Source organism: Montipora capricornis, chromosome 3 (genome assembly GCF_036669925.1).
Source record: "Montipora capricornis isolate CH-2021 chromosome 3, ASM3666992v2, whole genome shotgun sequence".
NCBI classification, from domain to species: Eukaryota; Metazoa; Cnidaria; class Anthozoa; order Scleractinia; family Acroporidae; genus Montipora; species Montipora capricornis.
This window is the reverse complement of record NC_090885.1, coordinates 63,987,996-64,002,995: the sequence shown is the minus strand read 5'-3', so window position 1 is coordinate 64,002,995 and position 15,000 is coordinate 63,987,996. Positions and strand designations below refer to the sequence as shown.

At 38.6% G+C, this 15,000-nt stretch overlaps 2 protein-coding genes and 1 pseudogene across 3 annotated transcripts in view; all 3 read left to right on the top strand.

Annotated features, from left to right (window-relative positions):
• LOC138043704 (zinc finger protein 709-like) overlaps window positions 1-2,219 on the top strand; it is a 28,105-nt gene extending 25,886 nt beyond the window's left edge. The window contains exon 2 of the mRNA XM_068890110.1: window positions 126-2,219. Coding sequence (XP_068746211.1) covers window positions 151-1,182 — 1,032 coding nt within the window. The 5' untranslated portion in view covers window positions 126-150 and the 3' untranslated portion in view covers window positions 1,183-2,219. The remainder of the gene's footprint in view (window positions 1-125) is intronic.
• LOC138040709 (zinc finger protein 709 pseudogene) overlaps window positions 1-15,000 on the top strand; it is a 37,414-nt pseudogene that overhangs the window by 8,548 nt on the left and 13,866 nt on the right.
• Window positions 6,719-13,261, top strand: LOC138043703 (zinc finger protein ZFP2-like). Of its 2 annotated transcripts, XM_068890109.1 has the most exons (3): window positions 6,738-6,808; window positions 8,760-8,899; window positions 10,468-13,261. In XM_068890109.1, exon 3 carries the CDS (start codon window positions 10,493-10,495, stop codon window positions 11,648-11,650), a length of 1,158 nt encoding a protein of 385 aa, XP_068746210.1. In that variant the 5' UTR covers window positions 6,738-6,808; window positions 8,760-8,899; window positions 10,468-10,492; the 3' UTR covers window positions 11,651-13,261. The 2 variants fall into 2 exon arrangements, with proteins under 2 accessions (XP_068746209.1, XP_068746210.1); XM_068890108.1 differs by lacking the exon at window positions 8,760-8,899 and having other exon boundaries at window positions 6,719-6,808.

The window sequence follows — 15,000 nt, the reverse complement described above, 5'->3', positions numbered from 1 at the left end:
CTTATACCTAACATCTCGCCGATAAAATCATACTTCTCCGACATCAGCCACATTCAGACTCCGGCAATGGCCACACGAATAAATTGTTGGTGGTGAAAATGACTTCTTTTTCTGTTGTATTTTAGTGCTAAGTGAGATCGAAATCTGTTAATGATGTCAAGATCAGTTGAGCACAGGAACTGCCGTACTTTCAACAGGGATTCTTGGTTTACAAAGAGTGGAAGCTGTCTGAAGGAAGAGCGAAGTCTTACGAGAGATAAAGAAGTCCATACTGTAGAGAACCCTAATGAATGCAAACAGTGTGGCAAGCGCTGTAGTCGAACAGGAAATTTAAACAGACATAGAAGAGTCCATACCAAGGAGAAACCCTACCAATGCAAACAATGTGGCAAGCGATTTTGCGAAGACGGAAATTTAAGGACACAGGAAAAAATTTATACTGGAGAGAGGCCCTATAAATGCAACCAAGGCGGCAAGTGTTTTACCCAACCAGGAGCTTTAAGGACACACGAAAGAGTGCATACAGGAGAGAAGTCCTATCAGTGCAAACTATGTGGAAAGTGTTTTAGCCAAGCAGGAAGTTTAAGGGCACACGAAAGAGTGCATAGTGGAGAGAAGCCTTATGAATGCAAACAATGCGGCAAGTGTTTTAGTCAAAGTGCACATTTAAGGACACATGAAAGAGTGCATACTGGAGAGAAACCCTATCAATGCACACAATGTGGGAAGTGTTTTACCCAAGCAGGAGATTTAAGGAAACATGAAAGAATGCATACTGGAGAGAAGCCCTACCAATGCAAACAATGTGGCAAGTGTTTCAGCCAAGCAGGAGATTTAAAGAAACATGAAAGAATACATACTGGAGAGAAGCCCTACCAATGCAAACAATGTGAAAAGTGTTTCAGCCAAGCAGGAGATTTAAGGAAACATGAAAGAATACATACTGGAGAGAAGCCCTACCAATGCAAACAATGTGGAAAGTGTTTTAGCCGTGTAGGAAGTTTAAGGAAACATGAAAGAGTGCATACTGGAGAGAAGCCTTATCAATGCGAACAATGCGGCAAGTGTTTTGGTCAAATGGAAAATTTAAGGACACATGAAAGGGTGCACACAGGAGAGAAGCCCTATCGCTACACACTGGCTATGCTTGTGGAAAATGTTTTTGCAAAGCAGGTAACATAAAAGAGTCAATACTGGACAAAAGCGTTATAAACCCAAGCCAGTTGGAAAGTTGGAATGAACACAAACTAAAGGTCCATCGACCCTGCACTTGGCAAGAACATAGTTCAAACGAGGGTGTAAAACACAGCTGTTGGGTGTGCCAGGAAGAATTGAGCATCGAGGATCTTTTTCTTGCACACTATCAAAATCATATGACGTTTGAGGAGTCGTCAACTTAAAGTAGATGAGTGGCTCTTTAATAAATCTTGTTTAAGAACTTTTTAGCTCTTTGGAGATAATGATGTTGCCTTTTGTAAATTTAAGAAGCCTGCCATTTGCTCATTGTTAGCTTTCATTGGACGTTGCTTCCCAGTGATATGCGTTTAGCCTCTTCTAAGCTGCGTTGAAAATTAGACTATTGTTTGTATCTCTAAACACAGTGTTTTTTGGGTCGTACAAGTTTAAACTGTGGCAGTGCCATTTTATGTGTTGTGAAAATAGTATTTTAAAGATTCCGCAAGAAAACGACTTTTTAAGCAAAGGGCCTCTTGAACCACAGGAAGCGTAAAATTTCTTGTAGAAATGCTCGGCTACATAGCAACGTAACGGACAATTTACATGGCTTATATGGGAAAAAGAAAATGACGAAAACAACTGCCTAGACTTAACTTAGAGTGAAAAAAAGAAGGCAGAAAAGCGCCTATTCACGAGCTTCCAATCTGTATTTCATAAGTTAAATCGATCCAAAGGAACCGTTATTTGCTAGTGAGCTATACGTTTTGCTACAGCGACACCGTCGAGTCGACTGGAAAATATCATGTAACGACCGATACAGCTCTCTCAAGTCGTGCCAAAGGCATCCGCAAATACATCTTAACCATCAAATTGCATCATATCAAAGTGTTCCTGGAGGAAAAACTCGTTGCCTTAGTCAAGCAACTTTCCATGGAGTCAGATTCTGTTAAATTGAAGGTTATGTGTACACTTCCATCATATGTACTTCACTTTACGAAAGTTGCTTGAGGATCATGAAATCCAAAATAAACCATAGACGTAAATCCTCATCTTGTTGCTTATCAACGGAAAATACTATATCCTAGTTTTTTTTTATTATAGCAAAGATTTCGTAGCTTTAGTTTAACAACACCCAAAAGGAGTTATACATGGTAAGGGTCATTAATGTGACAACATTTGAAATCCATGCCAGCCAAGCTAACAGCCTAACTTAGTTTACTAACATATTTGTACACTAACCTGGTTTTCTGAGTACTTGAATAATACCGTGTGGTAAGGGGGTATAAAATTGTTACTGGGGGGTACCGACAAGGCGAAAATGACTTTGGTGCTCACAAAACTGAATTCCTTCTCAGTAGAGGCCAGGGAACGTTTTTCTGCCTGTTTGGTTTTTGGATATAATCATTTCAAAGAAAACGGCATTGGATATGTTAACAAGGAAAGCTAAACCAAGGATATTTTTACGACCTAAGCAAGTCACACCTTAGAATTCCGAAAGTAACGGCCTCTGTTACTTTCGGATTTAACAGGCTTATGGGGCCCCTACTTTCGGGGAGCCGTAACGGTTACTTTCAAATAGTTCAAAAAACGCTTGTAATTCTGTTAGTAACCTTCTGACGTGAAAAGGACTCGTAACATGAAATGACGAGTTCATTATATTTAGTTGTTCAGATTGTTCTGCGTCATGAAGCGACTAGGAGTATTTCTTGTCTTTTTTTTTTTAATTTAATTTTTTTTATGATTTATTTATTTACACTACTTACAACACTGGTACATCTACTTACACAATTTACAACAATTACACAATTTACAACTACTAAAATCCATTATATTACCATCAAAACTATTTATTATACATTGGTGTCACCAGCTCGATTTTGATTGGCTATAAGCACGCAGCTAATTCTTGCTTGCTCTGTTTCTCTTACGTCATACCTACGAACAATAGATTTTATATATGTAGAATTGACGTCATACCTACAGACAATAGTTTTATGCATGCAGAAGTGACGTCACCTAACACACTAACCAGCAGTTTGATCAGTTTTGTCATGGCGGAGCTCAGCTCAGGAATATGTATAATAAAACAATTATTGAATTCGGTTTTCGCATGTTAGCGATAATTATCAAGGCCAAAGTTTGTGTTATTTGCCGAAGCCGAAGGCTGAGGCGGATAACACAAACTGACGCCTTGATAATTATCGCTAACATGCTCAACCTCATCCAATAATTGTTAATTATTATACATTGGTGTCACCAGCTCGATTTTGATTGGCTATAAGCACGCAGCTAATTCTTGCTTGCTCTGTTTCTCTTACGTCATACCAACAAACAATAGATTTTATATATGTAGAATTGACGTCATACCTACAGACAATAGTTTTATGCATGCAGAAGTGACGTCACCTAACACACTAACCAGCAGTTTGATCAGTTTTGTCATGGCGGAGCTCAGCTCAGGAATATGCATAATAAAACAATTATTGAATTCGGTTTTCGCATGTTAGCGATAATTATCAAGGCGTCAGTTTGTGTTATCCGCCTCAGCCTTCGGCTTCGGCAAATAACACAAACTTTGGCCTTGATAATTATCGCTAACATGCTCAACCTCATCCAATAATTGTTAATTAATAATTGAATTGCTTACGCACTACTTACAATACAATGCGCTTACAATCACAGGTGATATGATTACTTTTAAAACTTTTTTTCTTTTTAATTATTTCTTACACCGGAATACAATAATACAATACATTACATAACATACATGTATTCAGTAAGCTATAAACAAAAAAAAGAAAAAAGTCATTACTACGATTTTCTCAGCTAAATTATTAATCTAATCCGTGCATGCATGGCTTCCTTTTAAATCGTTTATATTAAACATGTTTTAATTTAATTTAATTTGTTTATTTGGTTGAGGTTTAAGATAAGACTAGGAGTATTTCTACTTCCCCCTGGATTGGATGCCAGTCCATCGTAGGGTTAACCCCAGCATTAAATTCACCGGTACCCATTTATGCACCTGGGTGGAGAGAGGCACCGTGAGAGTAAAGTGTCTTTCCCAAGAACACAACACAATGTCCTCGCGCAGGACTTGAACCCGGACAACTCGATCCGGAGTCTCGAGGAGTCGAGCACACTGACCATGAGGCCACCGCGCCGCTATTGTTATTAAGGTAATTAATATTCATATCGCCAATTAAATATACCTCCATATTCTTTTTGTTAGGATTTACTAGCAAATCTTTTAAAATTTCTTGAAAATGTTCCAAATTGTTGAAAGGGTGTCGGTAAATGCAACCTACGATAATATTCTTTTGTGTTTTCAAGAATTTCAATCCAACAAGATTCCGAACCCTCCGCAGTTAGTTCAAGGTCATACCTCCTAATAAATTCCATATCACTTGTCACGTAAAGGCCGACACCTCCTGCAGACTTCTTAGCAGTTCCTAGCAGTTTTTGTCAACCTGGGTAAATTGCAATGAAAAAGAGAAAATCCATGTTTCCTATTATTTTATAATATTTTGATTCAATGCCATTCTCAAATGGATATTCCTGGCAATTTTTAGTATATGGGCTTATAATAAGCGTGCGGTGGTCAATTTATGGTCGGTCGTTTCGCCAACGAGTCGTTTCGCAAACCGTCAGTTCGCTAACGTGTTGGGTCGATTCGCGAACGTCCGATAGTCGTTTCGCAAACTTCTAAGGGCCGATTTACACGATACGATTTTGTTGCATGCGACATGATTTACGATTGTCGGCGCTAATGGTGTTTCATTTCAAAATTCTCCAGCGTGACAGTCACGCTTACACATTCTCAATTTGAGACCGTCATTATTCACGCTGGCAAAGTTTAAACCTAAATGTCGCTCTGTGAAACTGTAATGTAGGATTAATGTGAACTAAAACCCTAAGGGTCGATTTACACGGTACGACTTTGTCGCATGCGACAACGGCTTACGACAGGCCCAAAAGTGAAAAAAAAAACTGAATGACGAATACTTTTGATAATGTATGTTGCAAAATACGCAACGCCAAGTCAAATAAAAATTCATCATACAAAAGTGAAAAAAAAACCTGAATGACGAATACTTTTGATAATGTATGTTGCAACATACGCAACGCCAAGTCAAATGAAAATGCATCATACAAAAGTGAAAAAAAAAACTGACTGACGAATACTTTTGATAATGTATGTGGCAACATACGCAACGCCAAGTCAAATTAAAATACATCATACAAAAGTGAAAAAAAAAACTGAATGACGAATACTTTTGATAATGTATGTGGCAAATTACTAACAATGCAATGACATACTAAAATGGGATTGAAATTCCCGCGTCCAGAAAAAAACTAAATGACGTAGCACATATCAGTTTTCTCAACTAATTCGAATAACAAACAACAAAGTGGTCATACCTGTTTCATTCCCTGTTTCCTGATTTGCTGTAGTTGAGGCATTCGGAGTTGATGGTCGTGGGGACGATATCTCAAATGATGCCGGAATGTCAAAGTCATCTGTCTCGAGTCTTGTGCTCTCAGCGATAGGAAGGCAATTCTCGATAGAATTGTCACCGCACATCAGGCATTGCCAAACAACCTCCTTTCCTGATCGGACTGCAGCCCTGTACTGGTCCCTTGTGATGCCTGTCTGACAACGCCGGTGTTGCCACCTGTTGCAGCCATCGCATAAGAGTGCTTCTTGACGTGAAGTTACTTCTTCGGTACAGAAGATACAATAAAAGCTTTCCATTTCTACTGATGTTTCGATAACGAGACGGGAGAGTATTCCGAGAAGTTAAGTGAAGATGAAATGAACAAGAAATCAAACCCCTTTTTAATCCAGTGCTCAATTTTAGGACGGATCCAAATCGCAGCAATGTGATTGGTAGATAAAAGTGACCTGAGCGTCTATTCAAGAAAGCACTTCCCTCAGGAAACATGTTGAAAGTTACAGGTATTGTGATGGATGAAATACCATGCAAATTCAACAGTTAGCGAATCAGAAAAAAACGTGAATACTAATTGATCCTAACGGAACGAGAAAACGAAAAGAAATTGAAATAAATGCCACCAAATTTACTGTCACAAACAACCGTTTGTCGAATTCAACAATCGAAGCAGAAGCAGTTGAGAAAAATAAAATCTAGACTCTCGGCTATAAGCCGAACCCCTTTCTCCGAAAATTTTCTTTCGTCTGAATTTTTATTTCGGTCTGAATCTTCACTTGTTTATGTAATCGCTTTACACGCAAGCTTTTATTGATTTAGCCTTGAACACAGTGAAGAGTACGCGTAATATATGAGGTTTGCGAAACGACTATCGGACGTTTGCGAATCGACCCAACACGTTTGCGAACTGACGGTTTGCGAAACGACTCGTTGGCGAAATGACCGGTTTCCGGTCAATTTACATTATCAACTCCGTTGATAAAACCAAATTTTTGAATGAAAGTGGTGAATATACATGTATATTGTCTGGGACAATAAAATTACCCATACACGACCTATCTATCTTCTCTCTCAAATCCGCTGGACAGAATGAACATTCCCTAATTCAAACGAAGTGAAAAAACGAAGTGGGTTATAATTATTTCGATCTGTTGTGAGTAAAAGCTCTCTTAAAGAAGGTAAGAATGTTTGTTTTGTTGCATTTTAAGTGAGAGATCAGTCTCTTGGAAATGATCATGGCTGCTCGTTCTTCAGGAATCGATCTGAATGACCAGCAGCCCGTGATGGTTTTCAAATCACTAAATGACCGGCATGATAAACAGTTTTTAAGTCAAAGCGCTCATTTTCAAGAGTTTAGTATTCTTTCAGTGGTACAGGTACTTATATGGGTTAAACACGTTAAAAATTAATTTAAAGCCCAAGGTCGAGTTGTATATCATATGGCAAGATTTGCAAAGAGTACCGAGCGCTCACAGAAATAGATTGAACAGATTGACGGCTTTAATCGACAACTTCTTAGCGGTCTAAAATACATATAAAACATTACATACATACATACATACATACATACATACATACATACATACATACATACATACATACATGCATGCATGCATGCATACAAGAGCAGCTGACAAGTTGAACCAGGGACTACCAACAACAAATTCAAGCAGTAGCCAGAACGTGTCTTGAACCGGGGATTCCCGGATCTCAAGGCAAGTGCCCTAACCACTGGGCCACACTGCCTCCTAGCATTGCATAAATCAAGTATTTCACTGAGATCGGCACGAAATTCAGAAATTATCTGGTTGCTGGGCATGGTCTATTTTTCCATATCCTGAAGGAAATAATAGGTTATAGAGGGAGGATTGAAGTGATCCTTGCACTTACAATGTATCAGGCCCCAATTGTTCAAATGATGGATAGTGCTATCTGCCGGATAAATCTCAGGCGCGCCAAGCTCAGTGTGAGCATGGCTGACAAAAATATAAGGGTTTGTATGGGAATCCCGACAAAAGGCTTAAGAAGATAATTAATATATGAAAAAATTCTCGATTAAAAAGCCTAACCTTATTGCCACTGTGGTTAGCTTCCTTGTTGTGTGGTTATTTTCAAGATCCGGTGCCATTTGAGCCAATGTCAATGTTATCATAAAATACCAAGGCTGGAGACTTAATTCTCAGGAGCCACCAATTTGAGTCAAATGTTTCTGGATAAAATGTTCTTAAAAAAAAGGGCGCACTTTATTGTCATGGTAACTTTCTCCTTTCTTGTGTGGTTATTTGCCTGATTGAATGCGATTTTACTGCCTGAGGTTGCTCGCAGGACTGCTATTGCATTGATGGTGTGTTGAGATAAAAGTTCAATCTTTGTGAGTTTAGTCTGATGTGGAATTGTGACCGTGGGAACATTTTTTCTTCGAATATTTAAGTCAAATTGGTGGCTCCTGAGAATTAAGTAGATCTAGCCTTGGGTTTTTATTACACCATTGACAACCCAGAAATTGAAACATGGCTCAAATCGCATCACATCTGGAAAATAGCCACACAGGAAGGAAGCTACCCACAATGGCAATAAGGTTAGGCTTTTTAATTTTCCATTTTATTATAAAATTATCTTCTTAAGCCTTTTGTCAGGATTCCCATACAAATCCTTATATTTTTGTCTCCCATGCTCGCACTTAGCTTGGGGTGCCTGTGGATAAATCACTATCCAGTGGATAACTCAATTGGTTTTGTTTGTGTTTATCCACTGGATAGTGATTGGTGGATAGCAGTATCCATAGTTTGAAGAACTGGGGCTGGGACAATTGCACCAGCAGCGGCAATGCGTTGAACTAACGTTGGGGTGCAGGGATGGCACAGTGGTGAGAGCACTCGCCTCCCACCAATGTGGCTCGGGTTCGATTCCCATATCCGGCGTCATATGTGGGTTGAGTTTGTTGGTTTTCTACTCTGCACCGAGCGGTTTTGTCTGGGTACTCCGGTTTTTCCTCTCCTCAAAAACCAACATTTGACTTGATTTGCGTTAATATTCGTTAATTTCAGTTTCCAGTGTCCCCAATTAGTGGTCCAGCACTAATACGACTAGACACTTAATTAAAGTTCCTTTCCTTTCCTTTCATCACAGAGGTCATGGGTTCAAATCCCATTGAAGGTCACATTAGCTTCCTGAAATGTTCTGGTATCTATGTATGAGACAGTTGCTTTAATTGTCATGATATTAGTGCAGATCACTTCAATCTCTCGATATCCTGTCCAGCAATAAAGGTATGCATCAGTACATCAAAAGCCAGGAACTTAAATGGCTTGTCCTCAGTGGAAAAACTATTTTACAATACATACAAACAATGACTTAGGCTTAAAAACAATAGAAGCTGCTTACAATATCAATACAATAGCAGGTTATGTGAGCTGCTACATTACTAACACAAACACTAATAGCTAGGTAAATATTAGAAATGAATCAATTAAAGTAACACTGTATGGATCATCTTCAAAATGACTGGGTGTTAATATTATTTTGAGCACAATCTATCATGGCAAGAACATACCAACAATATAGTACATATTAATACTGGTAGCTCATTCTCCAAAAAAGTTGTTGTCTTGAGACAGATGAAATTTTTATCAAAACCGATACTGCAAAAAATCAACTTCATGTACATGTATAATACAGCAACAAAATGATTCTCTATGTCATTGTGATGTGGGGCTCCTGCTCCCCTTCCCTGATAGAAGACATTAAATGCATTCACTTAAGGGCCTTGAACCTTATTTTTAGATGCAAGGTTTTGATGAAACATCCAAAAAGGATATAGTGGACTCTGATATTTCTTTTATATATGCAAAGACTCTTAGTGCAAGGCCATTGGGCATGCTGTGGCACATGTAACAGTACCCGTATAAAGAGCCTTAATTTTTGCGTAAACAGACCACATACATGTATATTGTAGTAAACGTGGTAGCTGATCAACTTTTAAACATTCAGCGCTTGCCACTTCACGTGAAGACTAGTAAAAGTTTTCTAATGTAAAAATAGTGATGAGGTGATGGGTTAATGAACATTCCCAGGTTTGATTCCTATGTCCATACACTTGGTTGTCTTTTAAAAGATATACAGTCAAATCTCTATTAAGTGGCCCTCAGTTTAGTGGTCACCTATCAATTTCCCGAAATTTGCTTCCAATATTTACTGTAAATTTGACCTCTATTAAACGGTCTCCTCTATTAAGCAGACGTGGTCACCGTTTGGATTTCCCAAACGACTAACTATATTGTAAATTACCTCTATTTAACGGTCACCTTGTTACACGTGCCTATTTTGTCCAAACTTAATTTGCTGAGTGCTCATAAATAGTGTAATAGGCCTATACGATAAAATGCTTGTTGAGTGAGTTTAGGTCGGGTCGGGCAGGAAAATATTTGGCCCTAGCTCATGGCGCATGGACCTCGCTGGGCTCGGCCCGTCACAGGCCCCCAGACTCGGAGGGTAAAAAATTGTAAGGATTTGTATGGGAATCTCGATAACAAACTGAAAAGGATATTAACACGCAAAAGTTCTCAACAAAAAAGCGGTCCTTTATTGTCGTGGTGACTTTTTCGCTTCTTGTGTGGTTATTTGCCTGATTAAGTGCGATTGTAGCGACTTCTCAACTTCCCGGGTTGTCACACGTACCGCAGAAGAAAAGGAAGGGCTGGAAAGTAATTTCTAGCTTACCTAACATCTCGCCGATAAAATCATACTTCTCCGACATCAGCCACACTCAGACTCCGGCAATGGCCACACGAATAGATTGTTGGTGGTGAAAATGACTTCTTTTTCTGTTGTATTTTAGTGCTAAGTGAGATCGCAATCTGTTAATGATGTCAAGATCAGTTAAGCACAGGAACTTCCGAGTGCATACAGGAGAGAAGTCCTATCATTGCAAACTATGTGGAAAGTGTTTTAGCCAAGCAGGGAATTTAAGGGCACATGAAAGAGTGCATACAGGAGAGAAGTCCTATCAGTGCAAACTATGTGGAAAGTGTTTTAGCCAAGCAGGGAATTTAAGGTCACATGAAAGAGTGCATAGTGGAGAGAAGCCTTATGAATGCAAACAATGCGGCAAGTGTTTTAATCAAGGTTCAAATTTAAGGACACATGAAAGAGTGCATACTGGAGAGAAACCCTATCAATGCATACAATGCGGGAAGTGTTTTAGTCAAGGTGCAAATTTAAGGGACCATGAAAGAATGCATACTGGAGAGAAGCCCTACCAATGCAAACGATGTGGAAAGTGTTTTACCCAAGCGGGAGTTTTAAGGACACATGAAAGAGTGCATACTAGAGGGAAGCCCTATAAGTGCAACCAATGCGGCAAGTGTTTTAGTCAAAGTGCAAATTTAAGGACACATCAAAGAGTGCATACTGGAGAGAAACCCTATCAATGCACACAATGTGGGAAGTGTTTTACCCAAGCAGGAGATTTAAGAAATCATGAAAGAATTCATACTGGAGAGAGGCCCTACCAATGCGAACAATGTGGGAAGTTTTTTGCCCGAGCAGGAAATTTAAGGACTCATGAAAGAATTCATACTGGAGAGAGGCCCTACCAATGCGAACAATGTGGAAAGTGTTTTACCCGAGCAGGAAATTTAAGGAAACATGAAAGAGTGCATACTGGAGAGAAGCCTTATCAATGCACACAATGTGACAAATGTTTTAGCCAAGCAGTAGATTTAAGGGAACATGAAAGAATACATACCTCTGGAGAGAAGCCCTACCGATGCAAACAATGTGGAAAGTGTTTTAGCCAGGCAGGAAATTTAAGGAAACATGAAAGAGTGCATACTGGAGAGAAGCCTTATGAATGCGAACAATGCGGCAGGTGTTTTAGTCGAAGTGAAAACTTAAGGAGACATGAAAGAGTTCATATTACAGGAGAGAAGCCCTGTCACTACACACTGGCTATGATTGTGGAAAAGGTTGTAGCGAAGCTGGAAACATGTAAGAGTCTATACGCGACAGAAGCGTTATAAAGTACGCAAGTCAATAGGAAATTGTTCCGCTTCAGAAGTGTCAGGAAACATGAAAAGGCACAGCAAAGTTCTGTAAGTGCAAATGAACACAACCTAGAGGTCCATGGCTCCTGCACTTCGCAAGAAAATAGTGCAAACAACGGTGTAAAACACAGCTGTTGGGTGTGCCAAGAAGAATTGAGCAGCAAGGATCTTCTTCTTGGACACTATCAAAATCATATGACGTTTGAGGAGTCGTCAACTTAAAGTAGTTGGGTGGTTCTTTCATAAATTTTGTTTTCGAATTTTTTAGCTCTTTGGAGATGATCATGTTGCCCTTTGTAAATTTAAGAAAGCTGCCTTTGTTAGCTTTCATTGGACGTTGCTTCCCAGTGATATGTGTTTAGCCTTTTCTAAGCTGCGTTGAAAATTAGACTATTGTTTATATCTCTAAACACCGTGTATTTTGGGTCGTACAAGTTAAAACTGTCGCAGTGCCCTTTTATGTGTTGTGAAAATAGTATCTTAAAGATTCTGCAAGAAAACGACTTTTTAAGCAAAGGGCCTCTTGAACCACAGGAAGCGTAAAATTTCTTGTAGAAATGCTCGGCTACATAGCAACGTAGCGGACAATAGACCTAATCGGCTAACTCAATGTTGTACCCAATTCAAATCTCCCGAGATTAAGATTCTTTGTGTATTGTATTTGCATGATAATGTAGCATTCATATTTAAATGATATGGAAATACCTGAAACAAAACGTTTTATTCCCAAAGGGTCTGAATTGTGTACAACATCTATGAGTTAGCCGAGTAGTTCTATTTACATGGCTTACATGGGAAAAAGAAAATGACGAAAACAACTGGCAAGTCTTAACTTAGAATGAAGAAAAGAAGGCAGAAAAGCGCCTATTCACGAGCTTCCCATCTGTATTTCATAAGTTAAATCGATCCGAAGGAACCGTTTTTTGCCAGTGAGCTATACGTTTTGTTACAGCGACACCGTCGATCTTCCTAGAGAGGAAGTCGACTGGAAAATATCAACGACCAATACAGCTCTCTCAAGTCGTGCCAAACGCATCCGCAAAGACATCTTAACCAACAAATTGCATCATTTCAAAGTGTTCCTGGAGGAAAATCTCGTTGCCTTAGTCAATCAACTTTCCATGGAGTCAGATTCTGTTAAATTCAAGGTCATGTGTACACTTTCATCATATGTACTTTACTTTATTACACATAACATGAGAATTTTATTCCATAAAGCTCATTTGTACAAATCTATACGCTTTATTTTCACATGTGGAAAAGGCTTATACAGCCAATCAGAATGGCGTACGGCTATTTCACTTGTGAAAGTATAACCAATCAACGATAGCGTAAAGGCGTTTCCATGCCAATCACTCGTGCATCTCTTGCATCTCGTGCAAATCGTACTTTGTTATTGAATTAAATTAAATTTGCATTTGGTTCTATTGTTAGTGAGTTTTTGTTTCTAATTTGCGTTCAGAAAACTATTTTAATGAAAATTCTCGTCTTATGTGTAATAAACAGTTCACGACATAGAAAGTGCTTTGTACGGGGTTTTATTCACTCGTTGTTTGTGTCAAAAAACCTCACTCGCTCGTTCCTCGCTCGTTCGGGTTTTTGACACAAACAGCTCGTGAATAAAAACCCCGCACGCCGCACTTTCTATGACGTAAAACTATGTTTACGAAAGTTGCTTGAGGATTATGAAATCCAAAGTAAACCATAGACGTAATTCTTAGCGTAAATCCTCATCTTGTTGCTCATCAAAGGAAAAGACTACATCCTAGTTTTTTTTTTTCATTAAAAGCAAAGATTCCTTAGCTTCAGTTTAACAACATCCAAAAGGAGTCATACAAGGTAAGGGTCATGCATGTGACAAAATTTGAAATCCATGCCAGCCATTAAGCTAACAGCCTAACTTAGTTTACAAATAAATCAGTGCACTAACCTTGTTTCTTGAGTACTTGAATAAAACCGTGTGGTAAGGTGGTATAAAATTGTTACTGCATGGGCGGTACCGAGAAGGCGAAAATGACTTTGTGCTCAGAAAACTGAATTCTTTCTCAGTAGAGGCCAGGGAACTTTTTTCTGCCTGTTCGGTTTTTGGATATAATAATTTCAAAGAAAACCGCATTGGATATGTTAAAAAGTAAAGCTAAACCAAAGATATTTTTACGACCTAAGCAAGTCATACTGTAGAATTCCGAAAGTAACGGCCTGTGTTACTTTCGGATTTAATAGGCTTATGGGGCCCCTACTTTTGGGTAGCCGTAACGGTTACTTTCAGATAAGGGGCTAAATCGAAAACCTACCGGTTTATTTAGCACCTAGGCTCAAACATTTAATTAATTAAAATTGTAATTATCATTTTTTTTTATCTCTTTATTTGCTTGTTTCCAACTTTAAAGGGAACCTCCACTAAAACAACAAAATAACTTTAAACCACAGAACATAATGTTTACAATTGGAATTGCTCAATCTTTTTCCAATGAAAGCGTTTGCATTCGAGAAAAATAAATTCCAAAAACGCTTATTTTGGTTTTCAAATTTCCCGGGCGCCGCCATCTTGAATAATTGTGACGTAACTTGGTTGCCCTATTGTTCCAGAACAATAGCTCTTTGTATCAGAACAATAGGGCAACCAAGTTACGTCACAATTATTCAAGATGGCGGCGCCCATGAAATTTGAAAGCCAAAATAAGCGTTTTTGGAATTTATTTTTCCCGAATACAAACGGAAAAAGATTGAGCAATTCCAATTGTAAACATTAAGTTCTGTGGTTTAAAGTTATTTTGTTGTTTTAGTGGAGGTTCCCTTTAAATTGTACATTAACTATGAACAACTAAGCAAATAAAATTCTATTCTGTTCTATCACGCCTGCAAGTACCTACACGAAAAATACAAAGCAAAACCCGTCTCCGTTGCACGTCGTCAGGCAAGAAACGTTTATTTTTTGCTGCTTGTTTTTGTTTGTTTGCGTAATCAGCATGCAATCTGAACAACTAAATATAACGAACTCTTGACTCATGTTACGTGTCCTTTTCACATGAGACGGCTACGAATTACCAATTACTATGAAAATAGATAGCAAAGATGACTATAATCCTTAAATTTCATTATGAGTAAACGATTAGTGCTGGTTTAAACAACAAAAGTGCTTTAATTTTGTTTTAAATCTTGAAGAGGGTACATTTTTATCATTTTCAGAACTTTTTTGCCATAGATCAGTATCTACATAAGATAGGGACTGTTTGCCTATATTTGTGCGCACCCGTGGCTTGTGTAGATTTTTTGTAACGCGTATCTGGTATTATGGGCATGAACGCTACTTGCATATCGAAAAA

Coding starts and splice junctions, on each gene's coding strand:
- LOC138043703 (XM_068890108.1), top strand. CDS start 10,493: ATGATGTCAAGATCAGTTAAGCACAGGAACTTCCGAGTGCATACAGGA.